General features: G+C 43.0%; 1 protein-coding gene across 1 annotated transcript; it reads left to right on the top strand.

Moving 5' to 3' along the window:
- The first annotated feature begins 1749 nt into the window (after positions 1-1749).
- On the top strand, positions 1750-3138 carry LOC135482970 (piggyBac transposable element-derived protein 4-like). The gene has a single exon (XM_064763452.1). The coding sequence runs from the start codon at positions 1750-1752 to the stop codon at positions 3136-3138; it is 1389 nt and encodes a 462-aa protein (XP_064619522.1).
- The last annotated feature ends 9818 nt before the right edge of the window (positions 3139-12956 follow it).

The raw sequence follows: 12956 nt of genomic DNA, 5'->3' as shown, positions 1-12956 counted from the left end.
TGTATCAACACTAATGAATAATGTCTTCTTATCCCTATGACTCCATACACAGTGAGGGCATTGTCCCATTCCCATCAAATGGTAACTTATTGTACCGTATTAGGGTGGAAGTTGGGGAGCAAATACCTACCGTTGCACGCCTGTCATAATCAGCAGTGATGAGCTTAGCGCGATATGGAACATTCTTCAGAAACTCAAGCGAGGGAAGTCTGCTCATTAGCATATCTCGCGCACTGCTCCTTCTTGTCAAACATCGTAGTGAAATCGTAATGGAAAACGTCTGGCTTTGCGCCAGACGTTGAGACTAATAAGTGAAGAACTAATAGGTAAAGAACTTCTACTTGCGCGAGACTGCTCTGATAAAATTATCATTGCAGAGACTACGGTGACGTACACATATATTTTTTACAATCAAAAATGCCCTCAAAAGACGACATGGAATGATTATTTTATTGATATTTCCTACTATATACCTTCAAATTATCACTTTATACAAATAGATCGGCGTTAGGTCGCATGCTTTTCTTTCCTGGTGACACTATAAAGCAAAATAGTTGCAACCCCGTAAATGCGCTATAAGTCCAATAATAAGTGACGGTGACCCGTTATAAATGTTTCGCCAGCTTCGCTTTTTTGCCGCTACGCGGCGCGTTGGGCCCTTGCGTCAAGACATTCAGAACAACAGTGATGCATCCACCAGGAGTAGAAGTGAATCACCCATTAGAAATCGTGTTCCCATGCCAAGAAGTAGAGCCAGGGACCGTGATGTGCGAGTCAGGACAGGGTCCAATCAAGACATTCACAACGACAGTGATGCATCCACCAGGAGTAGAAGTGAATCACCCGATAGAAATCGTGCTCCCATGCCAAGAGGTAGAGCCAGTGGCCGTGGTGTGCGAGTCAGGGGAGGTGTACGGGTCAGGGGCGGAGGTCGTGGCAACCAGGGTCAAGGTGTTCAAACGAGGGGAGGGCGTGGTAATCAAGCTCGCGGTGTACAAGCCAGGGGAAGAGGCCGTGGTAATCGGGGACGGCCTGCTGCCCAAGGCAGAGCTAGAAATCGTGCGACATCGCCTTGGTATGAGACTAATAACATACCCCATGTTGAGAGTTATACTGGCCCGAATCTTGAAGGCAAACATCTCCTTGACGATCGAGTTGGGCATACAGTTTATGACTACATTCGTGTATTTTTGGACGATGCATTTATTAGACTTGTTTGTGACGAAACCAACAGGTACGCTACCCAATCCATTGCAAACTTTGCTCCGAATGAAGGTGCACTTGTGGGAGTCTCGTAATGCAACATTTAGAGTATTGAGATCTTATAGTTTTGAACGTAGAGTATTAGTTTATAGTTTATTAGTAATAGGGGCCTAGTCTTATATCACATATAAGTTGAGTCTCAACCCTGGTTATTGTGCCCAGATCTTGTGAGGGAAATCTAACCCTTCTTGGCTTTTGTTATATATGGAAGCTATTGTGTGTGGGGTTGGCTCTGGCCTGCTGTTATGTCATGTACATAGCCCTTCCAAGGGAGAGGGCAGATCAAACCCAGACACGAGACAAGGAACACACCAACGTTGAAGACCCTGATTATATGCCTAGAAGGAAGACAAGTTCTGCCACCAAGTTGTGCATCACCAAGTTGCAGAGCGCCTGAAACCAATGTGGGTAAGTTGCCACATACTCATCACGAAGGACTGGTATCCCACAACACCTGATGAAATCGAATTGTTCATTGCCATAAACATGTTGATGGGTATCATCCGAAAACCGTCTCTCAAGCTATACTGGTCTACAAGGGCGATCTTGGCAACTCCTGTGTTTGGAAAGTACATGTCAAGGAATAGATTCGAACATATCCTTAGATTCCTTCACTTCAACAACAATGCCAACCTCATTCCACGTGGACAACCAGGTTATGACCGGTTGTTCAAGCTGAGAAAAATCATTGATGGCTTTGCTCCAAAGTTTATGGATTCCTACGATCCAGGGAAAGTTATGTCACTGGATGAGGGACTGTACCTGTGGAAAGGCAGATTAGTATTCAAACAGTACATCGCCAACAAGCCTGCAAAGTATGGTATAAAGTCGTACTTGCTGTGTGATTCAGCAGGTTACACTTGGAACTTTATAGTCTGTACAGGAGAGGACAAGATGATACCGTATCTCGGAAATCAAGATGATGACCCATTCAAGACCGAAGCCATTCCTCGAATCGTTGTATATTTGATACGTGAAGGTGCAGATCCAAATGTAGTAGGTGAATACAGACAACTGTATATGGATCGATATTACAACAGTCCGGCATTGACTGAACACCTCATGGAGCAGAAGATTTACACTTGTGGAACTCAAGACATGAGAAGGAAGGGTGTACCGCCGGCTGTCAAAAATGCAGTTGTTCGTGTTGGCGAAATAATCCATAGACAGAAAAGGAACATGACGGTAATTTCATGGCGTGAAAAGAAGACCAAGAAGCCTTGCATTATGATCAGTAACATGCATCATGCTGATTTGATCGACACAGGGAAAAAAAGGAAGGTAAATAATGTTGAGATCGCAGTGAAGAAACCATCAATGGTGCTGGCCTACAACAAGCGAATAGGAGGTGTCGATAAAAGTGACCAGATGGTTGCAGACTATGGACATTCAAGGAAGTCATTGAAGTGGACGTCAAAATTCTTCTTCCACTTGATTGACATTGCAGTACTGAATGCCTTTGTGCTGTTCAACAACAGGGAACCAGAAGCGAAAAAGTTGCTGCACCTAGAATTCAAAATGAAGTTCATCAAAAAGATCTTGAGTAAAGCGAAGACAGGAAATGCACTGGAACTACCAGACCCTAAAGGCATCAGACAACATCAGTTGGACACTGTAGGTCATGTGGAACATCTGGAATCACGACTATCTAAGCATTGGCCAGATGACACACCCTTCCAAGATGCTACACCGGGGAAAAAAGTCAAACGCAAGACTCGCGTTTGTGCCCAGTGTCGAAAGGACCCAAAGCCGTACGCGGAACACCATGGTCTGGAGCAACCCCCCAAAAGACCTGAGACCAGCATAATGTGCCCTAAGTGCAACGTACCTCTGCATTCAACTCCCTGTTTCAAACTCTGGCACACACTGAAGTGAAATACATGGTGTGAAGGAAGAAAAGACATGGTGGTCGCTTTTTGGGATTTTCTTGGGTTTCACGTAAAATCAAGACTATGTGACTCTTTAGGCTTTTGAGACCAAAAGGGTCAAAATAATGAACCAAAGTACAAAATACTAACTGTAATTCAAGTGATAGCTGTGACCCATACCTGTAATATATGTAAATATTGCTTTGATCCCTTTATGAATTAAAAAGTTATGATAGTTGACACTTTGATCGCTGTGTTTGACATTTACCGCATAATTACATGAAATCTAGACTAATTGCCACTTTAGGTTTTGAGGCCAAAAGGGTCAAAATAATGAAATAAAGTACAATAAAATATTGTTAAGAGCATATTTATGTAGATTCTATTCATAAACATTCACTGGGCATGTTATCTTTGTAATTTTCTCATAAGCTTTTTGTCTTGTCTTTTGTCTTGTTAACATTCGAATCTCATTGATCGAGTTAATCTTTTCATTTTAGTAACATTGTTTAATTCAGGTCGGGCGAAAATTAGGGCCTGCCTTTGGTCCACAAAACATAGCATATATCTTTTGAATGGGATGTCCGATTCTTATGCGGTAACGACCATATTGTTGTTGAGAAAATTTCCTAGCAGATGCGGGTAAACTATAACATAACTGAATATGCTAGAAATATGTTTTTAAGCATTTGTTACCGGAAACAGGTTACAATACCTTGTGAAATAATTGGTAAAAAAACTAATTGGTAAAATAATTCAGTGAAGCAACTCAGTTGTTATCAAAGGGAAGCGTTAATTATTGAGATGATTGAAAAAAAACTCATCTGGTCTCGGGTTAATTACTGATATTTCACGTCGATCACTCACTGAGAGTAAATAAGGCAGTTCGAAAGTGACCTCCTCAGTCTCAGCTCAGCTCAAGACCAAGACACTAGACCAAAGAAAAAGATTCAAGACACCACGATGCCTCAGAAGAAAAAGATAGTTGAATATCCGTGCGGTATCTGCAAAGACGAATGCGGAGACGAGATGGTTTTCTGCGAAGCGTGCGAGACCTGGTTACATACGAGATGCGAAGGCCCATCCAACACACAGTTCGAACTACTGGCAGGAAGCAACATCGATTATTTATGCAGCAGATGTACGTTCAACGACGCGGGGTTTTTCAACCTCGACGATTTCTCCCAGTTCCCAAGAGTTCACAACTGAAAATGCTGTACATAATGTGGACAAGTATGCAGCCGAAAGATCGCCGAATCTGGACAGCCAACCATTTCGTTCTCCTCCTTCCTTGTGATGGAGCCCCTGTTAGACGACGCAGCACGTATGCAGAAAAGACCAAGGTCAATCCAGCCAGCCAGCCTCTCCACCGCCAGCCTGCCAGCCAGCCACTCCACCGCCAGCCAGCTACTCCACCACCAGCCAGCAACCTCTCCACCGCCAGCCTGCCAGCCAGCCTCTCCACCGCCAGCCTGCCAGCCAGCCTCTCCACCGCCAGCCAGCCAGCCAGCCAGCCAGCCTCTCCACCGCCAGCCTGCCAGCCAGCCACTCCACTGCCAGCCAGCTACTCCACCACCAGCCAGCAAGCCTCTCCACCGCCAGCCTGCCAGCCAGCCTCTACAACACCAGCCAGCTGCTCCACCACCAGCCAGCCTCGCAACCCCCAGTCAGCAAGCTAGCCACCCCACTGCCAGAAAGCCTCGCCGACACCAGCCTGCCAGCCAGCCACTCCACCGCCAGCCAGCCACCCCAACGGCAACGCCAGCCAGCCAGCCGCCCACGCCACAGCAAGCCACTCCACTGCCAGCCAGCAAGCCAACCACTCCACTGTCAGCAGTTCCGTCGCCAGACAACGTAGGCCTACCAAGTGATGATTCGCTCCTTGACCCCTTGTCGCCAGACATGCCAAGTGATGATTCGCTCCTTGGCTTGAACGATCCGTCGAGCGATGATGAGGCAAAAGAACCACCGATCGGTACACATATCGAAACCTTCCAACAATGGGAGAAGATTTTGGATATCATCAACAAAACGACGCTCGCACAGAATACCATTCCACGAGGCAAGAAAGAATTTGTTTACGTCACATTCCAATGTGGTGGCCACGGTAAAAAAGGAGACTTTGCCGATGATTGTGGCACATGGGACACTAAGAATATTTCGACCAAAACAAGATATTTCGAATGCAACGATGGAATGATGAGTTTCATCGAAAAAAGAAAGGGCGTCTACGGAAAGGTACAGAAAAGAGTATTCGTGACATTTGACCCGCAGCCGGTGGAAGCCAATATCGCAACGATGAAACAATACTATACTACTTCAAAGCGTGATAGCCAGTTCAAGAGACGCGTGACGTGGTTTGAGAAGTTGCAGAATAATCCGTCAGCAGAAAACATTGCCGTTGCTGAGTACACGGGGAAATGGCCGACAACAAGATCTATTCATGGCAATTCGACGAAAAACACAAACGCCTATGAGAGAGCCCCAGCAAATACAAGGAAGAAGATGCGCGACCTCGTGAAACACCTTCGGCCGAATGACGCCTACACCGAAATGATGGCCAGCGACGATTCGATGCCACGGAACTTGAAATAGTTCAAAACATGAAATACAACTTTGATAAAGATTCCTCGCACCCAACCAGAAATCGAATCAATAGCGCCGACGATCTACAATATATACTGAGCCAAATACACGATCATCCGATGATACAAGAGGTCTTCACCCTGAAAGGGAAGCCGTCGAGCGTCATCCTTTACACGGAGGAGCAACTTCTACAGATGACGTCAGCTTTGAAATCGGGGTCGGTGCTTGGTATTGACCGGACATTCAATTTGGGGCCCGCATATCTCACGACGACAGTGTTCAAGAATACAAAACTTCTGCGTCCGTCAACACAAGCGCCGCCCATTTTCTTAGGATCAATGTACATGTACCTACACTGGGATGGAACTTACGTCACGTACCAGCGTTTTTTTTCACATCTCCAAGCAAATCTAAAATGCAACGTGGATGCTTCTTCGCTTGACTTCTCATATATATGTTGTTTGTATTTCGCGCCTAAACTATTACGTCTAGTGCGCATGCTCATATAATAAAGGGAGTCTCCATTTTTATAGTAAACAGGTTAGCTTCGTGTCTCTTTCTTTCCGCACAAATATAACAACTGGCGACGAGGAAAACGAGAATTCAACGTACGAGTAACATGAACTGAAAACAAAGTAAGTCTGTGAGGCCCTGAGCCGTGTGACGAGTGATGTCAACGAAGCTTTGAAGCGAATTTTGTCGACTTTGTAACCATCGTCGACGTGTCGAGTCGGCCATTGTTGAGTGTGTGTGTAGTCGTAGTGTACATTGTGCATACATAGAGCACTGTGTTTCAGATTAAAGATGGCGGAAGGTGGATTTCTTGGCCGTGTTGGCGCATTTGATCATGCAAAGGAGACGTTTGCCGTTAATGCCGAAAGACTTGAAATGTTTTTCTTAGCAAATGGAATTGTTGAGAAACCTGGTGATGGCAGCCAGAGAAGCTGTGCAGTTGAGAAAGAAGGCAATCTTTCTGACTGAAGTGGGGGCAGAGGCGTACACCGTACTCAGTAATCTCCTTGCCCCACATAAACCTGCTACTAAATCTCTAGATGAGATCATAAACTGTTTGAACATACACTACGATCCAAAACCGCTTGAAATTTCTGAGTCTTTCCATTTCGGAAAACGTGATAAAAAACCTGGAGAGACTGTTAGTGAATACATACTAGTTTTAAAGAAACTGTCACTTCACTGTAACTTCGGTGAATTTCTACCACGTGCCTTGCGTGACCGATTCGTGTGCGGACTGGCAGATTCTAGGATTCAAAACAAGTTGTTAAACACCGACAACTTGGACTTCGACAAGGCCTGTCAAGTCGCGTGTGCCATGGAGATGGCTGCAAAGCAGTCGAGAAAAATGTGGATTGGTTCTGTTGCTTCGAATGGTTCTACCGGCAGTTCAGTGAACAAAATCTCTTAATTCTCAAAACAGACTCAGTGCGGCAGATGTGGGAAAAATCATCTTTCCTCATCCTGTCCACACAAGGAAGTCGTTTGTCACAAGTGCTCTTTGACTGGACACTTTGCCAGGTTTTGTAAAACTAAAAATGTGCCAGTTAGCAAGGACTCGAAAAGTAAGAACTTCAGTAAAAACAGAAAGCAAGGAAACCGTCGTGCTTCTGTGAAGTGGACCACTGAAGAAGAAGAAGAAGAAGAAGAAAATCTTTTTATTCACCATGTAGTATCCTCAGTAAATACAGAGAACACTAAGAATGGTTACTTTGTAAATCTTGATGTTGAGGGTATACAAGTACTAATGCAAGTTGACACAGCGGCTGATTATAGCATCATGTCAAAAACTGAGTATGACAAGCAGTTTTCTCATATTCCTCTGCTGAAAACTCCTGTGAAACTGAAAACTTACACTGGAGACCAGATTTCTGTTTGTGGTAAAGCTCACTTGAATGTGAAGTACAAAAGTCAAAGTGCCAACTTGCCATTGATAATTGTAGATCATCCTGGAAAGCCTGCCCTTCTCGGTAGAAACTGGTTAGAAAAGTTGAAGTTGAATTGGAATAAAATTTTAGAATGTGAAACTGACTCTGTACATAAATTAGGTGAAACGTCAGTGAAAGATGAAAACTCTTCGGTAGATCACAAAGTGAAGGATAGGTTAGACCTGATTCTTCGAAAGTACAGTAGTGTGTTTGAAGACAGTTATGATGCCATGCATGGTCACTCTGCACATATCAGGATTAAAGAGGGTGCGAAACCTGTGTTTCATAAGCCTCGCAGAGTTCCATATGCACTTCGTGAACCAGTTGAAGCCGAGTTGAAAAAGCTTGAAGAAAATGGTGTCATTGAAAAGGTTGATCATGCTGAGTGGGCAAGTCCCATTGTAGTAGTACCGAAAGCAGACAAAACTGTCAGAATATGTGGTGATTACAAAGTCGGTATCAATCCAATTGTTGAAGATGAACAATGTACTTTGCCAACTACCCAAGACTTGTACGTTCAATTGGCTGGTTCTAAGGTGTTTTCTAAACTTGATCTTTCTCATGCCTATGCCCAACTCTCAGTTGACCCTGAAAGTAGGAAGTATCTTAACATCAACACCCACAAAGGAATATACACCTACACTAAACTTCCTTATGGAGTCAAATCTAGTCCAAAGATCTTTCAGTCCAAAATGGACAGTATTTTACAGGGCATTCCTAAATGCGTGTGTAAACAAGATGATATTTTGATAGGTGGAGATAATGTCTCTGAAAATCTAGACCTGTTGGAAATAGTGTTGCAAAGATTGTATGAAAACAAAGTCCATGCAAAACTCTCAAAGTGTGAATTTGTGAAATACAGTACTATCTACCTAGGTTTGAAATATGGTCGTGAAGGAATTTCTCCTGTCGAATCTTCAGTAGAAGGAGTGAAGGAAGCACCTGTACCTAAGAATGTATCACAACTCAGATCCTTTCTTGGGATGGTTCAGTATTATCACCAGTTCTTGCCAAATTTGGTCACAACACTCCATCCTCTTCATAATCTGTTGAAGAAAGGAGTAGCTTGGAATTGGACAAATGAATGCCAAAGGGCATATGAGAAATGTAAATCAGATTTGAGTAGTGATGCAGTCTTAGTCCATTATGATCCAAAGAAAAAGCTGAAACTTGATTGTGATGCTTCCTGTTATGGATTAGGCGCCGTTCTTTCTCATGTCTTTGAAAATGGTGATGAAAGACCAATAGCATATGCCTCTAGATCTCTGAGCCCTAGTGAGAGAAATTATGCCCAAATTGAGGGTGAAGCCTTATCTCTTATTTTTGGAGTAAAAAAGTTTCACGACTTTTTATATGGAAGAAAGTTCACTCTGGTCACCGATCATAAACCTTTGGTGACTATTCTTGGTCCAAAATCTGGCATTCCTACCATAGCAGCAGCTAGAATGCAACGATGGGCACTCATTCTTTCGGCATATGACTATGAAATCGAGTATAGAAGTACCACAAAACATGCAAATTGTGATGCTTTGTCCAGATTGCCATGGCCTTACATAGAAAAGTCTGTGTCAGAAAGTGTCATCTCAGTAATTAACGCATTTGATGAAGGATTTCCAGTACTTGCAGAAGACATCGCTAAAGAGACCAGAGTGAACCCAGTCCTCAATAAAGTGAAACGGCATGTTCTAAATGGGTGGCCAGACAAGGAAGCAGGCAACATTGCAGAGATTTTAAAACCTTTCTACAATCGCAGGGATCAATTGTCCATAGAACAGGACTGTGTGCTTTGGGGTACTAGAGTAGTCATTCCGAGGAAGTTCCAGGAACAGCTCCTAGATGAGCTTCACTGGGAACATCCAGGAATTTGTGCCATGAAAGCTTTGGCCAGAAGTCATGTTTGGTGGCCAAACATTGACTCAGATGTTGAGAACAGGGTGAAATCGTGCTCAGTTTGCCAGAGAGTCAGACAGGCTCCAGCAAAGTTGCCGTTGCATCCTTGGGTTTGGCCTAGTAGACCTTTTCAGAGAGTTCACATCGATTTCTGTGAAGACAAACAGTTGTACTATTTGATACTTGTTGACTGCCATTCTAAATGGATTGAAGTGAAACCAATGAGGAAAATCACGGCAGAAAACACCGTAGACGAATTGCGTCTCATTTTTGCAGAGCATGGGCTCCCTGAGCAGCTTGTTTCTGACAATGGGTCACAATTCAGGTCTGAAGAATTTTCCAGTTTCATGATGAAGAATGGCATTCAGCATATAAAGGTGGCACCCTACCATCCTGCCTCTAATGGAGCGGCAGAGAGGTCAGTAAGAGTGGTAAAAGAAGCATTTGCCAAACAAGTGATTGATGGTAAAAGTTCATTGTCACTTAAGCATAGAATAGCCAACTTTTTATTGAGATATAGATCCACTCCTCACAGTACTACAGGTGTTAGTCCAGCTGAATTGCTAATGAGAAGACAGCTGAGAACTAGATTGCATCTTGTGAAACCAAGTATGTCCAGAAAAGTAGAATGTAAGCAAAATCAGCAGAAACTGCAATTTTATCGCCATAGGGAACTTGAGCGAATGTTTGAAATTGGAGATGTTGTAAGAGTGAAAAACCCCAACTCAAAGGGATGAAATGGCCAGGGCCATTGTGCTCACCTGTCGATATGAAAGGGAGAGTATGAGGAAGAACTTGTCATTGTTAGGGGTTAATCAAGCAATAGTTGTGGGATGGTGTGGTTTGTCTTGAAAAAGTGGAGTAAAGCCCGTTACACACGAGGGACCTCTCACCAACTTAGTTGGTTTTAACATTAAGAACAGGTGCACAGGTGACTGGAAGTTGAGAGTCGTTCACCCACTCACACGAAAGACATAATCCCAGCAATATTTAGGTCCTGCACTATTTAGGCCAAAAGAGTCAAAATATTGCCCAACTATGTTGTTGACTGAATCACACGGGGAAATTTCTCCCCCACACTCCTTATATAAACAAAAGATGTCGTCGAGAAATAGAACAAGTCGGTAGTGCAGCCAGCAACTCCAACCAATTGGGCAAAGTATCAGTTACCTGGTCTGGATACCTGTTATGACTTAAAATTCCAACTAAGTTGGTGAGAAGTCCCTCGTGTGTAACGGGCTTTAGTCATATTGTTTTCCGCGTGCACATGTTACTGACGTTGGGATAAGTGAATCGTTATTTGTGGGAGAAGCTGAGAGATGTTTTCTGGCCAATTAAGACGGGTTTACATGTGTCTTAGCTATTCAGTGACTATTGAAAATTAACAGCGCATTTACATTTTGTAAAACCTGCTGTCATTGGCCGAAATTTCAAATGAATGGGATGTACCTGTGGAATTGCGTGTGAATACGCTATCTTGAAAGGAGTATTTATCCTCGGCTTGCGATTAGAGAGAAATGTTGAAAAATATGATACAAGAACAATTGAAGCAAGGAATGCACAGTATAGAATATGATGTACTGAGTAACTAGGTAGCAGTTTGTATTCATTTTTGAGACAATAACATAGTTACAAGACAGCCCTATAGTCGGATTCATAAGTAAATGTCACTGCCCTTTTGGGCAAAAACTACTGGGCTGATTTCTTCAAAGTTTGGTTTTTTCTTGAATCTAATTTCGGGACCCAAGAGGATTTTCATATTTCAGTAACCATGGTTACGAAATAATTTTTTTTGTATGTATTGGTGTACATTGACGTAGTAAAGTTGACAATTTTTTTCTTTATAATTTGCAAATCTCTAACCTGGAAATTGTGTTGGGTCCCGAAATTAGATTCAAGAAAAACCAAACTTTGAAGAAATCGGCCAAATAGTTTTTGCACAGCGACCCAGAAGGGCAGTCAGTGACATTTACTATGAATCCGACTATAGCCTAGGCCTAACTATAAAAGCACTGATGACAGCTACGCTACACTTTCATCATTATCATCATCTACTTTAGTCAACCAGCTCAGATGACCTTTCTTGGGGCAGTGATCGGTAACGGTGAACTCCTTCCGACCCAACAGGCAAATGTTTACATTCGTGTCTCCGTGTATCATGGATTCAAGTGTATACGAACACCGTTGTTGTGTTGACACACTGACTGACTCTGACTGTGTACATTTCTACAGCGACGAAAAACGATCACAAAAATGGTTCTTTTTAAGCACTCGTGACATGTTTACAAAAATTAAAGCAAGTGTTTTTAGTAGAGGTTTATCTAATGAGTAGCGTCTGGGTGATTATAAACCATTAACTTGTGTTTAAAAGCCCACATTGTAACGAAAGGTTCCGGCTTGACGCTAATCTCCAATGACGCCAGCCGCCATTTTGCCATACTCTCGAAACTTTGGGATCGTCAAATGCAATGGAAATCACATAATTTCTGACACACACTGCTACAATTCATCATTTTATTGTTCTTTCACAGTATTATTACGCCACCCCGATTCGCAAGGCAGCTTGTACCAACTGGCTCTGCATTGACTATCCCCATTCCAAGCCGAAGAACAGTGTGACAAGTTTCTCATTTTACCTTCCAATCACAGTCAAAATTTTCTAAAACAACCGGCAATGAGGACAAACTAATAATCTCAAACCAATCACAAGAATGTAATCAACACATACGACCTCATCCGAAGAGCGGATGATTAAGTTTTAGCATTGATTCAAGGGGATTTAATTCCTTCTTCGTCTCGCTTCAAATTCATAAAATGGCTGTCTTCCATACTTGTAGTATGCAGATCTAGTGGCGCAGTACAACACTGCGCATCTGGGATACCCCGACGGATTGCCTCGAACCGCGAAATTCAAAACTGCTGGCAATGTGCCAACTGACATTTTTGCACAATACTGCCACCTAGTGATATGAAGTGAAATTAATCTATTCTTCAAACTTCAATCTGCTGGAATAAAGAAAATGGGCTTTTTTTAACCTTGACCTACTTATACCTGAATAGTACGTCACACTGACCTAAATCTGTGTCAACATGTAGAGATGCCCAATAGGTGTCTACATATCAAATTAAGAGAGTCTATGACCAATAGAAAAAAACGTGCCATGATCAAAGAAATTTTAGAGTTCGACCTCTGTGACCTTGAAATGAAGGTCAAATCAAAAACCCGTGTGATATGTGATGTACCTTTATTAGATACACCCACCATAAAATTTTCATCGCTCTAGCTTTAACCATAAGCTTCAAAATGACAAAAATAGGTTTTCAAAGAGCACCCCCTATATGGCAGACCAGCAGTCAAATTGCGCTGATTTTCATTCTGAAGGAAGGTCTTGCCTAGGGGTACCCACAC

Source organism: Lineus longissimus, chromosome 2, assembly GCF_910592395.1.
Source record: "Lineus longissimus chromosome 2, tnLinLong1.2, whole genome shotgun sequence".
Classification (NCBI taxonomy): Eukaryota; Metazoa; Nemertea; class Pilidiophora; order Heteronemertea; family Lineidae; genus Lineus; species Lineus longissimus.
This window is presented reverse-complemented; position numbering and strand designations above follow the sequence as displayed.